This window comes from Chiloscyllium plagiosum, chromosome 28, assembly GCF_004010195.1.
Source record: "Chiloscyllium plagiosum isolate BGI_BamShark_2017 chromosome 28, ASM401019v2, whole genome shotgun sequence".
In the NCBI taxonomy this organism is placed as follows: domain Eukaryota; kingdom Metazoa; phylum Chordata; class Chondrichthyes; order Orectolobiformes; family Hemiscylliidae; genus Chiloscyllium; species Chiloscyllium plagiosum.
The window spans coordinates 32097223-32122793 of NC_057737.1; the positions used below are offsets into that span (position 1 = coordinate 32097223).

A 25571-nucleotide genomic window follows, 5' to 3' on the forward strand; every position below is an offset into this window, starting at 1 on the left:
CCTTGCTTCCACAACTCCTCCTGGCAACGCATTCCATGCTCTCTCAACTCTCTGTGTAAAGAACCAGCCTCTGACATCCCCTCTATACTTTCCTCCAACCAGCTTAAAGCTGTGACCCCTCGTGTTAGCCATTTCTGCCCTGGGAAATAGTCTCTGGCTATCGACTCTATCTATGCCTCTCATTATGTATACCTCAAGTAGGTCACCTCTTCTCCTCCTTTTCTCCAATGAAAAAAGTCCGAGCTCAGTCAACCTCTCTTATAAAATAAGCCCTCCAGTCCAGGCGGCATCCTGGTAAATCTCCTCTGAACCCTCTCCAAAGCATCCACATCTTTCCTCAGCTCTGTTTCTTACAAGTGTGGTGTGGCTTGCATAATCTGTTTATGACATTAATGTATAGTGACAGAGATAGTGTGTGGTTTGCAAGCCATTTACAAGGGACTCTAGCTGATACTGAGAAAGCCAGGCGAGTGAATGACTCTATCTGGCAGAACTCAAGTGGAACAACCACGGAAGTAATCAGATCAATTCACAATTACTGGAGCCTCATGTTAACTGACTAGAAGTATCCAGTCTTAACTTCCCGCTGTGACCACACTGGACAAATGGATGTTGTTGATTCTAACGATACAGGGCTGCCTGCAGGCTCACTGAGATTCCAGGACAAAATCATGTCATGGTGCCCCTGCATACAATCAGCAGTGACCCTGACAAAAGATAACCAGGAATTGATGCCAAAAACCATTACATTTGATAAGGTCTTTGAAGCCTTTGAATTTTACTTCAGCTTCCAAAGGTAGCTTTCCATGGACTAGGAAAAAAAATCACAACTGAAACCCAGGGGTCTGCAGTAAATCTCTATTTCCATGCCAATGATCTCTAATGATGGCCAGCTACACCTGGAAATAAGGGAACCTTGAGAGCTTCCACAAGAAGTCAGATGGAATGGCAGAGGGCTCAGTCACAGCTATGACAGCATGCCCATATTATGGTGGCAAAAATTTCATCAGTGCCAATATTGCCAAGCCATTAATGTTGACCACTGAGAAGGGGCATTTTAAAATGTCATGCCACAGCAGCGATCTTGCAACTGCAATTCAAAGATTTAAGGGGACACCTGTTAGATCAATCAGTGTCCAAACAATAACTCCCTGAAAGTTCTGAAGGTCCTAAGATTTGAAAAATTCTTTCTGAGACTTTGGCTTTAATGAAAGCCTTTTTGCCTGTGTGCGGTACATTCAAATGCTCTGAAAAGGTGGGAGTAATTGCTGCTTCTTCCCAAGATGATCACTGATTACAAATGGAACTTTAGGATTCCATCCAAAAACTAATTGAAATGGATATATCCTCCAACCATCTGCAACAAATTCTTAACCCTTGATCGTGCAGACAATAATTTACACTTTGGCTGATCTGCCAGAACTTTGAGCCATTTTGTCTTTTATTGCATATATCTTTTCTTACACCCCATCACTAAAAGGGCTTTCTGTTAACAAATTCATTCCTAATATGTTCATATCCACACACACATCTCTAAATTTAACGTTAGAAAATTCTCCACTATTACCAGTGAGAAGTTTTATTGGTGATCCAAGTCTAGTTCCTATCTACTTTTCTATTCCCTTCTTAAAAATTATGTTCTTATCTTTACAATGTGTTATTGTTGACTGATGAAAACTGTTTGCCAAATCTACAAAATGTAAAATGAAATTGTTTTTCCTTTATTCTGTAAGGGTACTCTTACTGTGATCTGTGATGGCATCCTTCAAAGTTCTTATGAATCTCAAATCTCTTCTATGAGTTCATTGTACTCCCTATCCATTAGTTCTGCGTCTTTTACAAGAATTGTTAACCTTTTTGAAGACAGATGGATAAATTGCCAATGCAATTTTAATGCAATTGATTTAGAGTCATAGAGACTTCCTCTAAATTTCTACCTCCTGATGTCAATAACACTTCTTTAATTTCTTTAATGGAAAGGTTTTGGTCCATTGAACGGAAACTGATCGTGTAAATTATAAATACGTAAATGTTCCAATAGCTTTGACATTTTTCAGATCCAGTTTCATCTGTACATTCTTCATCAATGGTTTACTGAATAACAATGGAATTTCACTGAATGCAATAAATGTTAATAAAATGATCCTGATTATTTTGCAAGAAATAACCACTCTTTCTCAGAGATTTTAGGGAGTAATTCTTCCCAAACTCTCAAATTCCTTAACTTTTTTCTGATTCCTATTACTCAGAGAATCAAGGTAGCATTTTAGCCAGTCTTTTCCAAACACAATAGACATGCATCCTCTGTTTAATACTGTAAAATAAAAGATTGTGCCACCAATGCATTCATCACTGGTCTGAGAATTCTTGTGATCAATACAGTGCCTGTCTTTCACGTGTATCCTATCTCCTCCTTCCAAATCTTCCATTTCATGTTGAGTTTTGAATAATAAATTACACTGTTTAAGACAGTTCATGGCATACTGGCACTTTGAATTGCACATGAACATTAATTGAATATATCTGGGGTTCGTTGTCTTAATGTAAACCTCAAATTTTCTTTGTTTGCAAAATTGTTAATAGCGTTTGTCTTATTTATCTCAGTTATAAATCTCCTTTTATACATTGCCTGTGACCTGTATCAAGACAGACTTGCTAATTTGTTAACATTGTGCCCTCCACTTTCTGTTACATCACTGATTCCCCCTTTCCAGCAGGTATGACTGTTGCTGGAAAGGAATGCTTTCCTAAGAATTATTTTAGTGCTTCCTCTGTTTATTCTTGCAGTTTATGTTTATCTGTAAATTTAACTCCAGTCAAAACTAGAGATATATCCTTAGTTGGCACTTTGATGCAGTCCAGTAATGTAAATACCAGCACTCATTTTGGAATTTTCAAATGAAATTTTGCAGTCTTGCATGCAATCTATTAAATTCCATTATCTACTCTCTCACTGTACTATCCTCAGTCTTTTTAAATTTGTCAAAATCTGGTCACATCTCATTAGCAATATCAAATCATTGTTTTGATTGATCTTATTATTGAAAGTTAATAATCTGGTTTTACCTATGTTTAAATCATCAGGCTTCAATTCCAAAAAAAAAACCCTTGTTGCTTATCCTACTTCTGTGTGGTAACAAAAGCTTTATTTCAGTTAACCACACTTCATTAAACTGTCACGCTACAGATTACTAGCTCCACATATTTACACAGTCAATTCTCATCCAATTAACTGTTAAGTAATATATCCATCACTTATTCCTGAATTTCATTAGGTTTCAGACTTCCTGTCAGACTATATTAGATGATAACATGTATAACTGAAACATTACATCCATATCTTCATGTTCAATTCCTCTTGTAATAATTGAACATATTCCTTTAGTCTTCGTGATTATGATCATATTAACTTTTTGTGGCTCATACACGAGAATGCGGCATGTTATCCAAATCCCTCGACACCTCCACATTCTGCACTTCAGGACTTCACCTGACAAAGGAGCAGTGCTCTGAAAGCTTGTGATTTCAAATAAACCTGTTGGACTGTAACTTTGTTGTGTGACTTCTAAGTTTGTCTACCCCACTATCGGCACCTCCACATCACATTCTGCAGTTATCTTCCTATAATTATCATTTTGCTTCTTTAATTATTCTGGCCACTGTGAACATCTTCACACATTATGCTCCGTCTGCTGGATTTTTACCTCCTCACTCAATCAATCCATTCACATCTGCCCTTGTGTCGTCTTCACAGTATATATTTTTACCCATCTTGTTGGCACCTGCAAATTTAGTTAACGTGCCTTTATGGCTCATCTAATTCATTATGTAAATTGTACAGGTTTCATGCAGGACTCTACGGATCACACCCTTACAATCCCACAAAGACCCATTTGTATGTACTCTGTTTTCTGCCAGCCAGCTAGCCAGCCAATCTTCTATCCATGCTAATTTGTTACTTACTATGCCATGAACTTTCTTTTCTACAATAACCTTTTCATAGAATCTAGAATCCCTACAGTGTGAAAACAGGCTATTTGGCCCAACCAGTCCACACTGATCCTCCGAAGCATATCCCACCCAGACCCATTCCCCCTGACTAATGCATCTAGCCTACACATCTCTGAACATCATGGGCAACTTGGCATGGCTAATTCACCTATCCTGCACATCTTTGGAATATGGGAGGGAACCGGAGTACCGGGAAGAAAGCCACACAGACACAGGGAGAATGTGCAAACTACATGCACAGTCACCTGAGGCTGGAATCAAACTCGGGTCGCTGGTGTTCTGAGTCAGCAGTGCTAACCACTGAGCCACCGTGCCTCCCATAAATGTGTTACCTTATCAAATGCCTTCTGGAAATACAAGTATAGGACTTCTATAGGGTTCCTCTTTATCTATAGTACATGACGCTCCTTTGAAGAACTTCAAAGAATGTTTGTTAGATATGGTTTCCTGATTACCTTGGGTTTTTCTAAATCCATATTTATAATCTCTTTAATGATCAATTCCAACACCTTCCCCATAACTGACACCAAGCTAACTAGCAAATAGTTTCCAGTTTTCTGCCTCTACCCTTTCTTGAATAGATTGGTTACATTTGCTGGTTTTCGGTCTAACGGAACCTTTCCCGAATCTTAGGAATTTTGGAAATATGTCACCAAGGCTTCTACGTTCTCATTAGCAACCTTTTTTAAAACTAAGAAATTTGTCAGTCCCTAGCTCCAACAGTTTGCTTAGTCAACATGATTGTAATTTGGTAAGGTTCCTCTCTTCCTACTCACTCCTGCTTTTCAGCTATTACTAGAATTTCTTTTGTATCTTCTATAGTGAAGACAAAAGCAAAATTTTGTTCATTTCATCTGCAATTTCCTTTTCATCCACTGTTAACTCCCCACTCATACTCTTTAAAGGATCATCACTCACGTTACAAATTCTTGTTTTCCCTTTTCACATTCCTAGCTAGCTACCTCACATATTGTAATCTCTTTGTCTAGATTAACTTTTAGTAATGCTGTGCCATTCTTGATATTCTGACTAGTCATATGACTTAACATTGATTTCTGCACAATTATATTTTTCTTCCATAGGATTGATCCCTCAAATATTTGGCACTATGTCTCTCTTGATCTGTTCTCTAGTCTCTGGGCGGCACGGTGGCACAGTGGTTAGCACTGCTGCCTCACAGCGCCAGAGACCAGGGTTCAATTCCCGCCTCAGGCGACTGACTGTGTGGAGTTTGCACGTTCTCCCTGTGTCTGCGTGGGTTTCCTCCGGGTGCTCCGGTTTCCTCCCACAGTCCAAAGATATGCAGGTTAGGTGAATTGGCCATGCTAAATTGCCCGTAGTGTTAGGTAAGGGGTAAATATAGGGGTATGGGTGGGTTGCGCTTCGGCGGGGCGGTGTGGACTTGTTGGGCCGAAGGGCCTGTTTCCACACTGTAATCTAATCTAATCTCATTTGCCAGTTCACTTCAGCTACCTCAGCTTTTAATGCTGACATAATTGCCCTTATTTAAGCTTAAAAGCTGTAGACCTAATCTTCTCCCTTTCAAAGTGGATGTAAAATTTTTAGTTGCTACTGTGTCAGGATGCCTTAGGTTATTAATTAGTCCTGTCATATTATACAATTCCTAGTGTAACATAACTTGCTGTTTGATTTGTTCCAAAACATTTTGTCTTGATAAACTGTATTAACAGCATTCTTTGAAATTCTCATCCAGGCTTCTACAGTCATTCTGGTTTTCTGATTCTATATCTAAATTAAAACAAGCCCTTTATTAGATTATTGTTATCCCTTTATCAGAAGCACCCAATATAAAGGGTAGATGCTTCGCTACAGCTATGCAAAGCCCTGGTTAGATCAGATCTAGATTTAATGTACACATCTGGGCACCATATCCTCGAAAGGACATGTTGGCCTGCAGTTTTACCAAGTCAGGTTGAGTTGGATGTCCTTTGATAGTGGTGGGTTGACCTGATTCTGGGATTTCCTCCTCTATCTATCCATTTCTGGCTGGTAGACTGCCTACATGCCCTGGTTAGTTACATTGCTGGTTACAGTCCTAACCCTCCCTCTGCATTCACCCTGTGCAATGTTTGTGGAGTCATGTGTCTTTTGTGAAGCTTTTGTAGTTCATTGCTACCTGGAGAGACCCTGAGTGTGGAACCAAAAAGAAAAATCACCTTTTCCTGGAGGAATTATTTTATTGACAGGTTTTAAAACAGCCTTTTAATCTAATAAAGGGCTTATTTTAATTTAGATATAAAATCAGAAAACCAGAATGACTGTAGAAGCCTGGATGAGAATTTCAAAGAATGGTGTGTCATGGTAATATTACTGGATTAGTAATCCAGAACCCCAGGCTCATGTTCTATGGGAACAAGAAAATAAAGAACTGTGCGTTTTGGAAATTGAAAGAAAAGTGGAAATAGTTGGAAAAGCTCAGCAGATATGGCAGCATCTGTGGAGAGAAAGCAGAGCTGGGAAGGAGGTGGAAGCAGGCTGTACAGACTTGGGGCAATATGAGCCTGGTGGCTGTGGTGAGGAGACCACCAGATGCAATAATATTAGTTACTATTGTGGACACAATGGTCTTGTGTTAGATGGCGGTGTCATGGTCCGGGGGAGATAGAAGGAAATGGCCAAAAGCTGGCGCTCAGCATCTGCAATGTAGAGGTCAGCACACCAGATAAGAACAGCATCACCCTCCTCGGTAGGCTTGATAACAAAGTCTGGGTTGGATCTGAGAGCATGAATGCAGTCAGTTCAGAGGGAGATAGGGTTTGAATGAGTGAGGGGGACAGAGAAATTGAGGCAACCAGTATCACATCGACAGGTCTTGACAAACAGGTCGGGAGCAGGCAAGAGACAGAGGGAAAGTTCCCTCGGTGGAGGGAGAGTGTTGAATGTGAGTGAAAGGTTCTGGAGAGGACTCCCTTTCCAAAGAAATAGGCACAGAGATGAGGATGAATAAAGAAGAGTTCAGTGTCATGTCCCAAAATTCGTTGAGGTGGGTGCAGAGGAATGAAACTAAGACCTTTGCTAATTACAAGACATTCAGTATCAGAGAGCAAAAGTTGAGATGGGATAGTAAACATGGGGTGGGGTTAGAAGGAGGGATGGAGACACAGGGAAGGGGAGTGAAGGAAGGTTCCAGACGTGTATAAATATCACTGAGTTGTTGCTGCTTGTGTACCTTAATGCCTGAAAGGAAAAGAAAAACTTTCTTATTAGAATGTTGAATGAGCTGGAGAATGAAGTGGAACTGGGGGGTAGGCCAGCTCTGAGCCAACATGAGCCAGTGCTGATGGAAGGAGAGGTTGAGAGTTTGCATATGGCAGAGAGTGTGGATCTCAGGATGTAGCCACAGCAGCTATCTGAGGAGTGTTGTACATCAGGGAGATGTGTGTGATCCTGGATGGATTCAAAACACCAAGGATGAAACTTAATTTGGTATCCATGTGGAGTGAGTCTGAGCCAGAGGCAGCCACTGAGAATTGTTATATGACTGTGGAAGCAAGTTTTGACAAATTCCTTGTCAAACACTAGGAGTGGCAACAAAATTGACGATGGTGAACAAGAAGAAAGATAAGAATGGAAATTCTGTTGGAGAGTGGAGCAGAACTTCTTGTTCTAAACTGTAACCAAAAAGCAAAGAACAGCAGATGCTGGAAATCTGAAAGAAAGACAGAAACAGTTGGAGAAACTCTATGGAGAGAACGCTTTCTCCAGCTGTTTCTGTGTAATGTGTGTAATGTTCTGCAGACATAGGTTCAAATCTGATTATGGCACATCAGTGAGAGTTTTGAGAAGATTTGTAGCTCAGGTTGATGTGTTGGATGTAGGTTTGCTCGCTGAGCTGAAAAGTTCGCTTCCAGATGTTTCATTACCTTACTAGGTAACATCTTCAATGGACTTTGATGTATTAGACTCCATCTACCACCCCCCTGAGAAAAGGAACAGGAAGTGACTTCACCACAGGAAATAACATCATCACAGGAAATGACAACACCAACCCAAAGAAACCCAAACATATAAATAGAAAGCAGGAATTTTCAGCATTGCTTCCCATGAGGCCCACTAAAGCTGTTATCTAGTCAGGTAACAAAATGGACCTTTCAGCTCAGCAAGCAAACCTACATCCAACACATCAATAAGAGTCTTGATTTTCATTAAAAAATGATTCTGTTCTCCAGTGTTCTTTAGGCTTGGAATCTGCCATCCTTTCCTGGTCTGACCTACCTGTGACTTCACAGCAATGTAGTTGACTCTTCATTACCCTCTGAAATAGGTCAGCAAGGCACTTAGTTTCATGTCAGTGATGGATGGGCAATAAATTCTGGCTTTACTAGTGATGTCCACATCTCATGATGAATTTCAAAAAGTACAATAAAACTTCATTCTTTCAGTTTCAATGGTTAGAGGCTCGCTGTGTTTTTTCTTCTGCATTGATTCGTTATAGGAGTGCGCCCTTTCAAGCTAAGTTGACTATCACTTTGACAATTATTGTATAAGTGCTGAAATGCATTAGCACACTTGCATGTTGAGAAATGTCTGTTCTGCATTCAAAACTGAGGGAAACACTGCGTGGAAACTTTAAGTGTAAATCTCTCCAGCCCGTAAAATTGAGAATAAAGGTGGACTGCAGCTCTCACTTGGAGAAAAACAAAATTATCCGCTCCTTGAGTAAGATGATTCATAGGCAATCTTAAAGAAAAAAATGTAGCCAGCCATTTTTGCAATTTTAAAAGCTTCATTATTGGGAGCTTAGTGATTTATTTTGAAATCTCTAGCTATTACAATTACTTTGCCAAGTTTCCACAGTTCCAGGACCTGTTATCTCAATAGCAGCAAATGAGATTGATGGTTATAAGAGACTATTAAAGGAGTTAAAGGTCTTTGTTGTGGTTAGTGAAACAGATGTTTGTTTATTTTTGCAACAGGTTAACCACTCAAAGAGGATTTATTATTTCAACGGTTTTTATGAAATATCATTTTTAGTATGAACTGTATTTGAGTGGCAATGATATTAGATTGTTCTGAGCTTTTTTTTCATTTTATTTCAAATACATGGCTATTTCAAATACATGAGTGTTAGCTGAATGCTACATTCATATGGGTAGGTGTGGAGGATCATGGGAAATTTGTGGCATTAGGTGGAGGATATGGAGAAACATGGAGTATCATGGAGGATTATGGGGGAATGGAATGTGAGGAGCATGAGGACATGTGGAAGGGGATGGAGGACCATGGGGGCTGCAAGTAGGGAAGAAAGTCTGAGAGATTGATATTCATCATTGAAACTGGACTGATGTCTCAACAAATAGAGGCAGGTTTTCTAATTTGTTAGCCATGCCATTTGCTTATCTCCATTGCTGTTTTGGCCTGCCATCAGAGGCACTAGACTTAACTCCATTCCATTCACACCTTCCTGGAACAAAACTATGGTGGGCAGAATAATTTTTAAAAGAGGATATATCTATCAAATTCAGAAGTTTATCATTTTCTTCCTCTTTGATGAAAATCCAGCCCATTGCCTTTGGAATGAGTAAAAGGCTAAAAGTAAAAGTAACTGTTGGGTTGTTACGATTTTGAAAGAACATGGAATGGTAGATAGAAAGAAATGCCTTCCATTGTTGAAGGAATCTAGGGCAAAGGACATGGCTTATAAATCAAAGGCAAGCCATTTAGGAGAGTTGTCAGGAAACATGCTTCACAGAAAAAAATATAGAAAAATAGAACTATTGGAAAAAGCGGTAGATGCTCATTAATTTTAAATTTGAGATGGATTCTTTTTGTCAACCAAAGGGAATTATAAGGCACAGGTCACATATGAATACAGTAACAAGAAGAACATGTACTTATAAATTACCTTTAACATAACAATATTTCCCTAAGTTGTCATTGAATGTGAGAACAGACTCCCAGGAATGAATGATACATTACTTCTCTCTTGAACCCTCCTGTGTTCCAAGAGTGACAGCTATGCATCAATAGGAGTTGAAAGCTATAAAGGCATGTTTCTCAAGCTGTGAGATTTTAATATTTATTTGCCTTCTGTTAACAAATAATGATTTAAATTGTAATATTGTAAAAATTGTGCTTCAATGTTGTGAAGTTCTCTCAGGCAAATGATATTGGTGAGATGCTGTACCCATTAATAGAAAACATGCTGGCCTGTTTTCTGTCTGTTGATAAGAAAGTGAGGAAATTATTGATAAGGAATAAAAAGCTATTTATTATTAAACATTGAGAACCAATTGTTTCTCAGTTTTGGATATATTTGTCTTGGATTTTGGCCTTTAAAATTTATTATTGGCATTTTCATCTAATAAATAGAGCATCTAAGATGCTATTGATAATTTTTAGGTCTACCCCTATCATTTGTTAACATCTGATTTCAGTGTAGGCATCCTTCTTTGGATAGTCTCGTAGCTGCTTCTGAGCTATCCTTATGCTCTCTGACATGCTTCTATTTGTCTACCCTCTCCAACCTCTTCTATTTGTCTACTGTGACTGCGGGATAGTTTCTATCATGAAAAATTGAAAATGTGGAAGCGCTAATATAATGTAATTTTTTTTCCTGTGTTAGTTTATTTGTGCAATGAGCACTGAATGTGTTGCTTTGCCAATGCATTTTGCGTATACTGTCTACCTGAAACATGATCAGTATATATACATATATGACATGCGCATGGACTCTTTGGAAAATCAGTCGAAATGATGAAACAAAGCAAAGAAATCTGCAGGTACACATTAAAAACATTAAATTAACAAGACATGTAAAGGCCCTAAAATACAATTTGTTCATTTTAGAATAGAATTTAAAAGCAGGACAGTTATGTTAAATTCAACAGAAGTGGAATTCAATTTGTGGTCTAACTAATATGTAAGGAGTGACTCCTCTTATTGGGAACTTGCTACCACATGGAATGGTTGAGGTGGATAGAATATATACCTTCAAGGGGAAGCGAGGTACATGAGTCTACAGTAGAAGAGGATGCAGCTAAGAGTAGATGAAGTAGGTTACTTCATCTGTAGAATGAGGGACGACTTGGCTAAAGTAGACTGGAAACAAAGATTTTATGGTGGGCCAGTTGATGAGCAGTGGAAGACTTTGAAAGCAATTTTTCAAAGTGCTCAGCAAAATATATTCCAGTGAAAAGGAAGGACAGTAAGAAAAGGGGTAGTTTGTCATGGGTGTCCAAGGAAATAAGGAAGGCTATCAAATTGAAAGTGAAGGCGTACAGAGTGGCCAAGAACAGCAGGAAACTAGAAGATTGGGAAAACTTTAAAGGACAACAGAAAGCCACAAAAAGAAAAGTAAGATAGAACATGAGAAAAAACTAGCACAGAATATAAAGATAGATAGCAAAAGTTTCTATAAATATATTAAATAAAAAAGTGGCTAAAGTGAATGTTGGTCCTTAAGAGGATGAGAAGAGGCATTTAGTTATGGGATATGATGAAATGGCTGAGGCATTGAACAGGTATTTTATATCAGTCTTCACAGTGGAGAACACCAATAACATGCCAGTAATTGACAAAGAGACAAAGGTAGGTGAGGACCTGGAAACAATCGTTATTACTGAAGAGGTAGTGTTGGGCAAGATAATGGTGCTAAGGATAGATAAGTCTCCTGACCCTGATGGAATACATCCCAGGGTGCTAAAAGAGATAGCAGGAAAAATAGCAAGTGCACTTTTGGTACTTTTCCAAACTTTGTTGGACTCTGGGGCAGTTCCAGCAGACTGGAAGATAATGAATGTGATGCCACTATTTAAAAAGGAAGGTAGACAAAAGATGAGGAATTATTGACCGATTAGCTTAATTTCTGTATTGGAGAAGATGCTTGAGTCTATTATCAAGGAAGATCTAGCAAGGCATCTAGATAGAAATTGTCTCATTAGGCAGACACAGCATGTGTTCATGAAGGGCAAATCATGCTTAACAAATCTTTTGGAATTCTATGAAGACATTACGAGTAAGGTGGACAATCTCTGGAATTCCCTGTCCACTGAAGTAGTTGATGCTAGTTCAGAAAACATTTTTAAAGCTAAGATGGATATTTTTTGAACAATAAAGGAATTAAAGGTTCTGTTGAGAGGGCGGGTAAGTGGAGCTGAATCCATGAAAAGATCAGCCATGATCTTATTGAATGGCGGAGTAGGCTTGAGGGTCAGGTGGCGTACTCGTGCTCCTAGTTCTTATGTTTTTATGTTATGAGATGGCTTGCTCATGTGGAGCATGAGCAGAACTGATCTGTTGGACTGAAACTCAATGTGTATTATTCAGTAGATATGTTGAGAGTTTAGTATGTATTGTGCAAAGTTTGTCTGCTTCTCTGTGGAAAGTGTGTACATGAGGCCATTCATTCGTCCACTTCCCAGTTACATTTTAACAGCAGCATTACTGAGAGATGAGCAGAAACAGCAAGCTTGCTGATTATGGTTTAGTGGACTAAAGTTTGTTTGTGAGGAAAACTGCCAGCTGAGAATTTACAGTGGGTTATTCCTGCAACCTGAAAGAGCAAATCCTCTTTCACCTGAAGTTGTATAAATTATTTCAGTTTGGAAAAAAAAGTCTTTAATTAATCGGAATTATTTGAGAGTACGCCATGGACAGAATACTGATCTTGTCGTTGCTATAAGTTCATTTTTATTCAGTTGCTGCTGAGAAGTCCCAGCAGTCCACATGAAGTGATGGGTTGCTGTGGATGAATGTTGATGCTGGCCTGCCCCACAGTCTGTGAACGGCCGATAAGTTTCCAGTGTTTGTTGCAGGTTGTCACCTGGGGATTAAATTTGCTTTCAAGTGCCCTCTTTCAGGACTGCACAGCGGACTATGCTATTCTTTCAGATCTTGGCAGGGGGATGGTTACGGTGACTCGGATCATTTCTGAAGTGTGCTGAGGGCTGTTTCACGATTGCTGTGTGCTAACCTCTCTAATCAATAGCAAACACAACATTCTAATACTGTAACCCAGGCAACGGGCACACACTGCCTGCTGATAGGCCAGCCCGGAGAGGAGCACTGGATTGGTGGATTGCAGAAGGTGGCTCTGAAGTGGTGGGTTTTAACGTTGATTTGTTCCAAATAGGGAAGCAATAGCATAGCAGGTACATCTCTGACACTGCAGTGCAGCTTGGACCTTCACAACGCTGTGGCTGAAGGAGCAGCATGTCTATTGATGGATGGGAGGCTGCTGAATAAACAGGCTGATCTGATGTACACTGGCTGGCTGTGAGGAACCTGCTGTGTCGTTGAGCCAGATTCAAATATACGGTTCACAAGCCAGACTCACGTCTCTATAGAAACTGTAGATTGCTGCCCTTTGTGTTACTAACTGGAGGGGGGAAGAATCACCCTGGAGTTGTGTGCTTGATGTATGACAGATTTGTGTTGATGATGGGATCGGTGGATGCTGGCAGCTGATCCAGGAGCTGTGAGCAGCTTTTTCACTTCAGAGCCCGGGATGGAAGCACAGACAGAGGAGGAGAGGCGGTCAGCATCGCAACATCCCTTTGTCACTAGCGAGGGGGCACCAGGACACCGCTCATTGTGTCAGAACATGAACGGATGGGAAATGGAGGCTTTCCAGCAGGTAAGAGCGGTGTATGGCCAAAGCTGGGCTGCAGATGTGACTGACAGGTTCGCATCACATGGTTGCTGTCGGGGTTTGAACTGTTGTATGTTTGAGTGCCCCAGCTGCAGGGGACTGCGCAAAGCTGGTCTGAAGCAAGCACTGAGGACAAATTCAGTTCAAAGTGACCGCTTCTCGTTCCTGGGCACTCGGAGGGAACTGGTTGACGTCCATAAACAGGAAACCATTGCAGAACTGTGACAATGTCATTGCATCATTACTTAAAAAGGGAATGCCGTGCCCCCCCCCCCATTAAATATTACAGCTGTCTGTGTAGATCACTGCTGACCCTTTACAGCAATGTTAAACCACAATTTCTGCCAATGTCTCTCGTAAAAGCAAACTGAATGGTATTAAGTGTAAGGTATACTTTTAACACACTCTGCAGTATATTAGTGAAGACAGCCCAACACTTTTAGGTTAACACAGTAACTATTCAGTGTGTGCATTTCTGTCTTTAACCATTCTATGATTTTTAAGTGCTTTTGCTATTTTTGCCTATTGCTGATGACGTTGATTCGGACAGGTCATAGTTTTCACCTGAATGCTGTCTCACTTCGATAGAAAAGCCGCTGGGCAGTGATACAGAGTCCACAACCCTCCCGACAGTAGGTCGACAAAGTAGTGTCATTTTAAAAGATGATGCTGTAATTAGAATAGCCATTGCAGCCCAAAATGGACTGGACTGCCCTTAAAAAGCCATGCTAATACAGGAGGAACGTACAGAGGAATAATATTGCGCAGCATATTAATCAATTAACTGTACGTCACAATTCATTATGAAAACTGTACTGTCAAGAAATCTGGTATCATTCAGAAGATTTTAATATCTGCTGCGGTTTCTGTGTATATTATACAGAAATATGTATTTTCTGTGCTTTCTCTTAGTTAATGAAGACTAAATTTGGTGGATCTATAATGATTATATCACAATATCATCCTTCAGAGTGGAGGTAATAAATAGAATGTTTCAGTCATTGATTTGTGCCTATTAAAATACCAAATGTATTCAAGACTATGGGCCAAAGACAGGTATCTGGAGTTGGGTCATAGATCAGCCATGATCTCATTGAATGGTGAAGTCAGGCTAGTGTGGCTGAATTTCCTGCATCAGCCTTGGTATATGCCTTTGATAAAAGAAGCAATATCAAAGAGAGTAAAAACAGAAATATCCTCTACAGTCTCTCTGTATTTGTGATGTTTGCTATTATACACTGGAGCTTTCTTCCTGCATTGATTTCATGATGGCATCTGACCTCCTTAATTACAGCATTGAGATAATAAGACATTTTCTGTATACTACTGACACTATACTTGTACTGAATTATATATAGATATAATTATATTATCTGTCTGTTGGGTTTATCCTCTTTTTTTGATGCATTAACCTCAGATGAATGATTAAGCATAGTCCAGGTTTTTGAAACCTACAACCAGAAATGGAAAGAGTACCAGCGTGGTACCTTGCTGAAAAAGCACTGTTGAATGCCAAATTGGGGTTCAATTGCTGTTACCCCCATTTCAGACTAAAGCTTCAAGCCAGTAGTGACGTATTGCAATTCCTGTCCTCGTCTCTGTCTGGTTGCATCAGCATTCCCTGTCATATCTTGCAGTCTCCTGTTTTTGCAGTACACTGCAGTTGTATGCTTTATTGCATACATTATGCAGCTTCTTAAACAAGGCAATACCAATGGATTTATGAGTAGTGACGGGCTCTTTCTCTGTGTCTGGTGAAAGTACTCCCTGGGGAAATGTGTATACTGTATCTGTTTCTGCTGAATGAAATGAGGTAACTTGAGCCGGCTTAAGAACGCTCAGAGGAAACATTGTGATACAGTTATTGGTGTGAATTTTTGAAGCCATTCAGGGGCATATATGTTTACTTGTATGGAAACATGTGTTTTGGAATATATATATTGCTGAAAGTTTTGATGCTAGCAGTCTTTATTTACAATCCATGAACACATGGTTTTCATCCAAATCTGCATTCATGCACTTCAGCACTGGTCTCTATTGAATTAGCTTTAAAGTAGATCTCATCCTCAATTCCTCACATGGTAAATGAGTTTACAGTTAACCTATTGGTTCGGAAGCTAATTAAGTAGGGTAATAGGTTAAATCTATGTGACATTCTCTTTAGGTGAGAGTTATTAACAAATGGTTTGAATCCCTGTGTCGTATAGACATATAGGTGAGTTTGTTTACTGGTTGCTTTAGGTGTGCATGCTTTGACTGTTCTAATGAGCTTTCCATCAATAAACATTGAAGGTTGATAAACAATATTATTTTGAAGATGTTATGTAATTGAACATGTATCAATGTATTGGAAATCTTGTATTTATATCTAACTTCTATCAGCTTTTTCCACAATAAATTCCCATATTTGCATTTGAATGCTTGTATACAATAATTGTATTCTGCCATCAATGGAGATTTTGTAGTGTCACTGTTGGTTGGCGATTGTAATTACAGCATAACAAGCTTTCAAAATCAGTTTCTGTTATCAGCTGGATATATGAATTTGTTAAATAAAATTACATAGAATTTATAGAATACAGACAGACCACAGGTCCAGTTGTCTAAGTTGTTGTTTATGCTTAATATGGAATATCTCTAATTCTGCTTTATTTAATGCTATTAACATCTCCTATCCAATCTTTCTTGACAATTATAACGTCTCAGTTCTGCAATCATTCTTGTATATCTATTTTTGCCTTCTTCAGTTTTTCAGTTTTTTATGTTATTTCGAGATCAGATGTGAACACATTGTTTTCAATTTTTTTTAATAAGGAATCTTATAATGTATTGTGAAAATCTGTGGAACTTCCCTTTCCCTCCCACTGCCATATACAGTATTAGATATAACAAAAATGTGAACATTTTGAATTTCCATTAAATTAAAGAAGTTTCTTTTTGTTAAGAATTTAGAATCCCTCGTATAGAAACAGGCCTTTCAGTCCAACAAGTCTACACCAACCCTCCGAAGAGTAATCCAGACCCATTCCCCTATTACTCTCGGTTTAACCCTGACTAATGCACCTAACCTGCACATCCCTGAACACTGTGGCCAATTTAGCATGGCCAACTCACCTAACCTGCACATGTTTGGACTGTGGGAGGAAACCGGAGCACCTGGAGGAAACCTAAGCAGACACGAGAGAATGAGCAAACTCCATACAGACAGTTGCCCGAGGCTGGAATCAAACCTGGGTCCCTGGTGCTGTGAGGCACCAGTGCTAACCACTGAGCCACTGTGCCGCCCGCAATTAAGAATTGATTTAGTTTTCAAATGAATGACTCTAAATGGTTCCACACAATTTTCAAGTCATTTGGATGAGAACCCTTTATGGACTGTGGGTTGAAAAACACTGCATTATTCAGTTCTTCAACTTTTGTCTAATAAAATCAATTTGAATGTTACTTTATTGTATTTCAATTCTGTTCCTTGAAAATTGAACACTAGTGCTTTTGTTATAATTTTTGTGGCCTTTTTTAACATTTGCCATTTTTAATGATTTGCAAATGTGTATTCCAAGAGTTCATTGTTTCTCCATCTCATTTAGATTTATTTTCCCAAGCATATGTAGCTTTCTTACTTTTCCGATCAAACTATGTGACCTGACACTTGTCCTGATTAAAATGCATTTCCCATTTACCCCTTCTGCAAGTTGTTTGAAGTTCTCATCTTTGTTAACTTTGCTCCTAATTTGGTGTCAACTACAAATTTTGAAGTTGGACTTCCAATTCCCAAATTCAGTTGTTTATTTAATTATTGTACAGCTTCCATTCCGGCACTATTTCTTGAGAAACATCCTGCCCTGCCCAGTCCCATCCCAAGCCCAACGCTTTTATAAAATATAATAAACATCTTGTTCTCTATATTTACTTTTAGCAACAATTCTTTGGGAATTTTATGCTTTGGTGAAACTTTCCTTCTCGAGGAAGCTTCCTTTCTTGGACCACAGATGTGAATGTCTCTCTTACCATATCTTCCTCGGAGTCCCTTCCATGCAACTGAGTGTGCCTTTCTTTGAACATCTATGTGAAGCCCCTCTGCAAGACTGACCTCTGCAACGTCACTTTCTCCCTACTTTGCCAAACTCCTTCTCACCGATAATTTAATTTAAATTTCATTTTCTTTCTCTTTCTGAAATACATTATGTCCTCTTGCTATGGAGATAAATGTTTGAGTTGAAGGTACAAAATTTATTTTCGAGTGCCAGTCACAACCAGCAGCTAGGGTGCCAAAGCATATATGAATAATGATGCAGCTTACCCTGAATAAGAAATGGGAGACACAAAAAGAATGCACAAGATAACATATTTAAGGAATGGGGAAAGCCATTGTCACATTGTCTGATGGTCCCAAATCACACCAATTCACCTCCTCAACCTTTTTAAGTAAAATACATATACATTATTTACAGAATACCAAGTCTCTGCATTGCAATTACCGTATAGGAACACAATTATTACCACATGGGTGTGGCCCTTGACCACCTAATACTATTAAGTTGTAACTGATAATGAAAACTTATATAAACTGTGCTGGTTTGAACCTTGGTGGAGAAATGCCTGGACTGTTGAGCGTTGGCTCCCCAGATGCATAATAAAGACACCACTTGACTATTGCAACTGGACTCCGAGTATGTTTCTTGGACCTTTCAGAGTAGTCCTTTATTTTTCTCTTCAGTGAAAATACTCATTGAATCCTAATGATTCTTTGAAGAGATTGTGGGAGGACATTGTTGAAAGATTTGGAAGTGATAATCCAATATGACTTGTAATAGGCTAAACATTGATGAGTTCTAGGGCTCTGGTAATTGTGTTGCAGTTTCATTTCAAACTGTAATATTAGTCACAACACCACCATAAGAATCAGTGCAAACTTCTGGAGTCGTAAGAAGACTTGTTTTCAGAACCTGAAAAGTAAAACATAACTAAATTTTCAATTAATTTTTTAAACAATGTGGAATGTGTGCCAATCAGAAAAAAAGAGGAAAGAATAGAATGCCACCTTGGCTGAACAGCATTTTGGTGACATGGTGGCTCAGTGGTTAGCAGTGCTGCCTCACAGCACCAGGGACTCAGATTTGATTCCAGCCTGTGACTGTGACTGTCTGCTGCACATTCTCCCCCTGTTTGCGTGGGTTTCCTTAGGTTTCCTCCCACATTCCAATGATGTGCAGGTCAGGTAAATTGGCCATGCTAAATTGCCCATAGTGTTAGGTACATGAGTCAGACGGAAATGGGTCTGGGTGGGCTACTCTGCGGAGGGTTGATGTGGACTTGTTGGGCTGAAGGGCCTGTTTTCACACTGTAGGAAATCTAATCAAAATTAATTTAAAAAGCACAAGTAGCTAGAAGGCTGGAGGGATGAAAAAATACAACTCAAAGACCACAAAGAAGCAAAATTAATGAGAGCATGGAAACGAGATGACAGACAAGGTCAGTTGAGGATAAATGAAATGACAGTGAGAACGCTAATAAGGCAAGTGAAAGGCAGATGTAAGTTGAAACAAAAAAAAATTCTGCAATGTGAGATAGCAGGTGAAAGACAAAATAGGTCAGCTATAGGATATATGTTAGGCAGAAGTGTAATGTAGATTATGTAATGTGCTAAATGGATACTGCCATCTTGGTCCAGATTCAGTATAGCAAGATTTTATAGAGGGGTAACACCCAGGGAGAATTGCAGAATTAAATTTTTGCAGTGACCCTGGACTGTGCTGGAACTTTTAAGAAAATAAGTGCAGGTAAAGATTCTAGCCAGGTCTGAAGAGTTGAGTAACAAAGATGTAAATGTACCTGCGTAATGAAGTGCTGAATAAAGGCAATGCAAATGGAGCCAAATATAATAGAGTTGATTACTTAAAAGTTAAGGGGCTGAATTTACCATTAATTGCTGAAATTGCAGTGATGTTGGAAAACCTTGGACTTAATGTATTTATGCTCTGCCCTGCCGTGCCGTGCCGTGCCGTGCTGTTCTGTGCTGGCATTGATTCAGCTCCTTTATGCTCTTGGACTCAGTCCTGAGCACTTCCTTTGATTATTTTCATCATTGAATTCTCTAAAGGGATACATTATACAAAACACAGTGTAATAAACTTTCGACCCTTTTCTGCCCTCAAAAGAAAGTTACAGACGTTTTTCAGTTGGTGCTGAAATTTGCATTTTTTTACTTTTTCTGGACTTGTGCTTCATACTGGTACCTCATGACTGGAGTTAGTACCAAGTTGATCTAATTCTCAGTCTCTGCATATAGTGAAGGTAATATTACGAGGATTTCTTAAAACACAGCACAATTTGTAGCGATTATTTCTGAAAATATTTGTGCTCTGAAGCCTGTTGAGTGTTACAGCTACCACTGCGCCAGGAATTTATCTTGTTTCTGGTAAGTATTTGTTGGCTGTGCCTTGAACATTTCCAATCTGTTGGTGTACAGTATGTTCCTGAGAACAATTCATTTGCTGCTGAGCAATGCTAAAGGAAAAAGCTAACATGTTGCAACATGCGGGCAGAGGTATGGAGTGACCACATGGCACACTTCCATATGGAACAGGGGAGAATTTGTTCCAGTACGTAAGCATGGAGAGAGAGATTGAACATGCCAGGATTATTTACTAACACAGTTAATGTGATGCGTGAAGCATGTAGCAGGAAAGTGTCAGCAAATACTGTTTTGCAGAGTACATCTTTAACTGATACAAACATATAAACATGTGAATTGGACACAGGAATAGGCCACTCAGCCCTTGTAAAGTGCTCTGCTAATAAGTAAGATCATGGTCGATCAGTTTATGTTATATTCCTGCCTCCCAAAGTAATCTTTCACGTTCTTGCTCATCAAAACTCCATCTACCTCTGCATTAAAAAATAACTCAAAGTGTACTAAAAGAATTAGGTGAGAGAAATTGTTGACACATTGGTCAGAATCGTCCAAATCTCTCTCAAGGAATTGTCTGTGGTATTTGTGGGGCGGAGGATGCTGCTACCATTCCTTTTGCCTTGACTGGTTGGGAGGGATTACTTAGTTCACAATGATGGAGTTACAGTTATTCATGGATTGTAACAAGAGGCACTTGTTTTAACATGGTGCAGTTTATTGTGCAATAGTAACTGGTACACTTACATTAACTGGTTAAAGGTTCTTGTGGCAAGTAGTAGTGTCCCTATGTTTGAGCCAAAGGCCCACGGTAGAGTACCACTTACTCCAGAGTTGTTTCATATCACACCTGAACAGGTTGATTAAAAATCTGTACATTAACTGGTTAGACATTATTACTAAAACCATTTGGAGAAGTACATAGTACGCCTTTCTCCTTTGAGATCTGGATCTTTTCTCCCAATTTCCCCATCCAAGACTATATGACATAATTAAGCTCCATCCCATCTGATTCATTCTTCAATAGTAGCCCTTCTAGAGCCATTACGTTATACAAATTGTTCATTTGGATTTGAAACTGTCAAGTTACAGGCCTACTGGACTAGCATTATTGTCGAAATGCTTCTGAAACCGTTGTTAGAGACAGAGGGCTGGGATTTTACTGCCGTGACAGGTTACTTGCGTTGGAGAATTTCTGACTCTACAGACCTGGCTTTATTTAAAGGTCCTCGTTAGGGGGAATGTTTAGCGAAATAAAGTGACCGCAGGGTGAGGTAGATTTGAGCTGGCTGACTCTGGGAGCTGACCATGGTCAGCCACAAAGGTGAGATGATTGCTGTGGTTGGCTGGTTAGAAGGCCCACCTCCATTCTCTTGGATCCAGTTATATGAAATGCAATTAGGACTTCTAGCCCTCATCACTCACACCCTCTCAAATACATCCACTCTCTGTAGAACTCCATACCCTTTCCTTGACCTACAAAGCCCTACCATGGTCTCCAGGCCCTCTTCATTGCCACCTCCATGGCCTGTCCATTAATTTTTTATTTGAGTAAAGAACTCCATTTCTCCAACCTGATAAAGGTGTGAATGAGACAGGGCACTAAAAGATACAAATATTTTAACCACTTTACATTTTTTAATCTTGTACAAATAAAAGCTCAGACATGGACAAAGGCATCTTAGAAATAAATGGCTTGCCAACACAAAAACACGTCAATCAAGCAAAGTTAAAACAGTAATCAGTTGTCAAAATAGAAACTCAGACAAGGGATGCAGAATACTGCTTATCTGTTTCTACTGAAACAACTTTCAAATTACCTCATTGTGAATGAACAAATGAACATTGCTGGCACAATTGCACAACCTTAAATCCCTTACCTGAAAGAAAAGCCCTGTTTGGAGAGTCTCAAAGGAACTGTGATTATGACTATGCTTAAGAAGGGTGACAAATCCAACTGCAGTCATTGCAGAGGAGCCTCCCTGCTTTCTGCCTGAAGGAGGATCATTTCAAGATCTTCCTTAACCACCACCTCAAGGTTGAGGAACTCCTTCACAGTCAGATATTTGAGGTGTCCTAAATTGTTACCCATCATGATGCACCACATACATGATCATTATTGTGCAGTTAATTTAACAAAAGTGCTGCATCAACTGCTGTACACGGCCTTTTTTGACCTCACACGAAACTTTGACTGTGAACTGTACAGGCTTGTGAAGTGTCTTCCTCAGATTTGGCTGTGCTCAAAAAATTGTCACCAACATTTACTCCATGATGATGTGCAATTCCTGATCCTCACTAATGGAGCCATCATAAATCTCAATTCTGTGGAAACTGTGGTCAAACAAGGCCATTTTGTTATACCGACTCCTTTTCTATTTTCCTTGTTGCAGTCAAGCACTTCACCTCCAACAAATTATCGACTGACATGGGGATAAACCACTGATCAGATAGGAAACTGATCAATCTGGGCTGTCTTCAATCCAAAAGCAAACTATTCCCACCTCAGTTATTGAGGTACAGCTTTGGTACATAGATGCTACTTGTATCTGTGCTCACTGAGAAACTTCAGGTCATTGTCAACTACTTCTCCAAAGCATCTGAGAGAATGCACCTTTCTCTAAATATCTGGAAAATTAAGGTCCTTTTCCAACCATTGAATCAGTTCTCACAGAACATTATCTCTTCCATTGATTAATGTAAGCAACTTTAGGAATCTTGGGGCACTTCCTCTTGACATAGACAATATCTCTCTAATGTGCCAACTCAGCCATCAGTCCACTGAGGAAAAAATGTTGAGGACCAGGATCTCAACCTGTAACTATAGTCATGGTTTACTGTACCTCACTGATTCCTGTGTTCCTGTGTACTCCAGAAGTTTGGGTAACAGAAGGCACCTCAAAGCATTGAAGAAATACCATGAATGGCATCTTTACAATAACCTCCAAATCCAGTGGGAGGACAGCAATCCAGAAGCAGCATCTTCTCTCAAGTCAACTTGCCCAAAACCAAGGTGCTAATCAGTTAAAATCAGCATCACTGGGTGATCTATATATGTTATTTATATTAGCCACATAGAGGATCGCGGAAATACTTTCAGATGGTCAAACATTCCTGTCAACTCAAGGGAGTCCCTAATTTATGATTAACCAAAACGGATAACAATTTACCTGGAAAGGCACGTCAAACACATTGAGAAACTTCATCGGAAACTTGCAGTGGAGATACCCTGAGGTGCCAAAAGGAACCCAGAAACCTCCAAAAAAACCCATCTACTAAATCTATCAAATTCCACTTGTCAGCCATCTCAGAATCCATTGAACTTGAGTGAAAGTAAGTTATCGTTTATCCTGAGGGACTGCCCAAGAGAGATTTGGACAAGGTTAAGAAATGTGAAATGGTGAGTGTGTGTTATTGATACTGTAATTTTCCTGTCTGAATGACACTTTCAGTGTTGTAGAAACAAAATTTCATTTTTAAAAATAAAGATGACTGACTATTTTCTATTCCCAGCATTTCAACACTTAACATGTTATTATATGACTCATTGGTTTTGTGACTCAATGCATGCAACGTAAGTGAACATGGAAGAGACTTGGGGACATAACTAAGACCTTTTGAACTTAATTTTCAGAATCCAGCTCATCCATTCACAATTCCTGAACTGCCGCAAACGAGTCATGCAGAAGTAATTGTGACTTCATGCAACTTGCAAGGGGATAGAAGATGCTCCCCCTGCAGTGGGGTCAGCTAAGTCTCACGTGGAGAGTGTGTACTTATTACACATGCCCTTTTCTCATGCTGTCAGAAGTGCCCAAAGCTGGGAATAAGTGTGGGAGTACTGGAATCAAACATCACCTACCATTTGCAAATGATCCTGCTGTTGGCCCAATTCCCTAAAGATCTGGGCTAGACTGACTGAGCATTTTGACAAATGGGCACTGATCAGAAAGAGCTAGCCTGGATTTGTAAAGTGTAAATCATGTACAATAATCCTAGTTGAATTAGTTGAGAAACCACTGTTATAGATGCAAGAGTATCTATATATGTTATTTATATTGAGCTTTAGTAGGCATTCAGTATGGTTACACAGAAGAAACAATGAAAATGAGACAGCATGAAATTGGAGACAACCTATTATCTTGAATTGGGATTGGTTAGGTACAAGGAAGTAGAGAGTAGGAATACTTGGTTTGTGCTCAAGTTGGTCAAATATGACCAATAAAGAAGAATTTTTGATTCATGTTGGAGGCAGGACTGGAAAATTGGCCTTTTGAAAATGGTGTGCTGACTTGTTAGCATATTCCATTTCCAGGCCATTTTAAGTGGGCAGCACGGTGGCACAGTGGTTAGCACTGCTACCTCACAGCGTCAGAGACCCGGGTTCAATTCCCGCCTCAGGCGACTGACTGTGTGGAGTTTGCACGTTCTCCCCATGTCTGCGTGGGTTTCCTCCGGGTGCTCCGGTTTCCTCCCACCATCCAAAGATGTGCAGGGTCAGGTGAATTGGCCATACTAAATTGCCCGTAGTGTTAGGTAAGGGGTAAATGTAGGGGTATAGGTGGGTTTCGCTTCGGCGGGTCGGTGTGGACTTGTTGGGCCGAAGGGCCTGTTTCCACACTGTAATCTAATCTAATCTAATCTAAATGTGAATGGTTGAGGTTGGTGACTTGAGGATTTGGAAGCAAATTGGTAAATAACTCTGTTTAAACAGTTCTAGACCCCACACCTTAGGAAAAATGTGTTAGCCTGGAAGGGGTGCAATTCAGGTTCACCAGAATGAAACTGGAACAAAAAGGGTTAAAATATGTGGGCTGATTGCATGAATTTGTTTTATATTTCTTTGAATAGAGAAGATCAAGTGCAGAATCTTCCCATTCTGGCAGATGCTAAGATACTTGTGCTGACTCTTGGAAGGAAGACTTATCAGATCTTCAGCCATCAGGCATTTTGAGGATAAGCCTTCCTCCTAATTGAGGACCCTGGGCTAGGGCCTCCTGGCCACCTAGAGATATTGGTTTAACAGAGGGTGGCCACTCCAGAATGAATAGTGGAAGTGCTTTGGGCTGGTTTTCCATGTTGAAAGTGTATTGTGAATAAGACTGCTAATGTTTGAAGACATGCTCCAGCTTATGTGGTCCCCTACTCTGAAAGTGTACTAGTTTGCAATTGAGGAGCCAGTTACTGGGAGCCATTGTAAGGAATGAATGGAATTTCAAAAGGTCTTAATTTGATATACCATTGAGGTGTTCATCAGTAAATTCTAATGTGGGTTGGCAGGATGAAGAAAGAGGGAGCATCTACTGTAGCCATTGATTCTCAACTATAAGCCCTGAAGAAAGACATTGCTAGCATCACAATGTGGTTCAGAAAATATACTTTATCAACATCTCAACTTCTGAGAGACCTTATACTGTGAGAGGAAATGGTTTTGATTGGTGGGCGGCACGGTGGCACAGTGGTTAGCACTGCTGCCTCACAGCGCCAGAGACCCGGGTTCAATTCCCGCCTCAGGCGACTGACTGTGTGGAGTTTGCA

General features: G+C 39.7%; 1 protein-coding gene across 12 annotated transcripts in view; it reads left to right on the forward strand.

Moving 5' to 3' along the window:
• The window catches only part of LOC122564091 (peripheral-type benzodiazepine receptor-associated protein 1-like), a 299068-nt gene that overhangs the window by 67378 nt on the left and 206119 nt on the right, over positions 1–25571 (forward strand). For 7 of the 12 annotated variants that reach the window (XM_043718637.1, XM_043718640.1, XM_043718639.1 and 4 more), the window contains exon 1: positions 13104–13609. The exons of 2 other annotated variants lie outside the window; for them this stretch is intronic. In XM_043718637.1, the coding sequence (XP_043574572.1) occupies positions 13427–13609 (183 nt within the window). In that variant the 5' untranslated portion in view covers positions 13104–13426. Of the gene's footprint in view, positions 1–13102; positions 13610–25571 lie in introns of those variants that run through there. 3 more of the 12 variants (XR_006315818.1, XM_043718638.1, XM_043718652.1) reach the window with 2 other exon arrangements.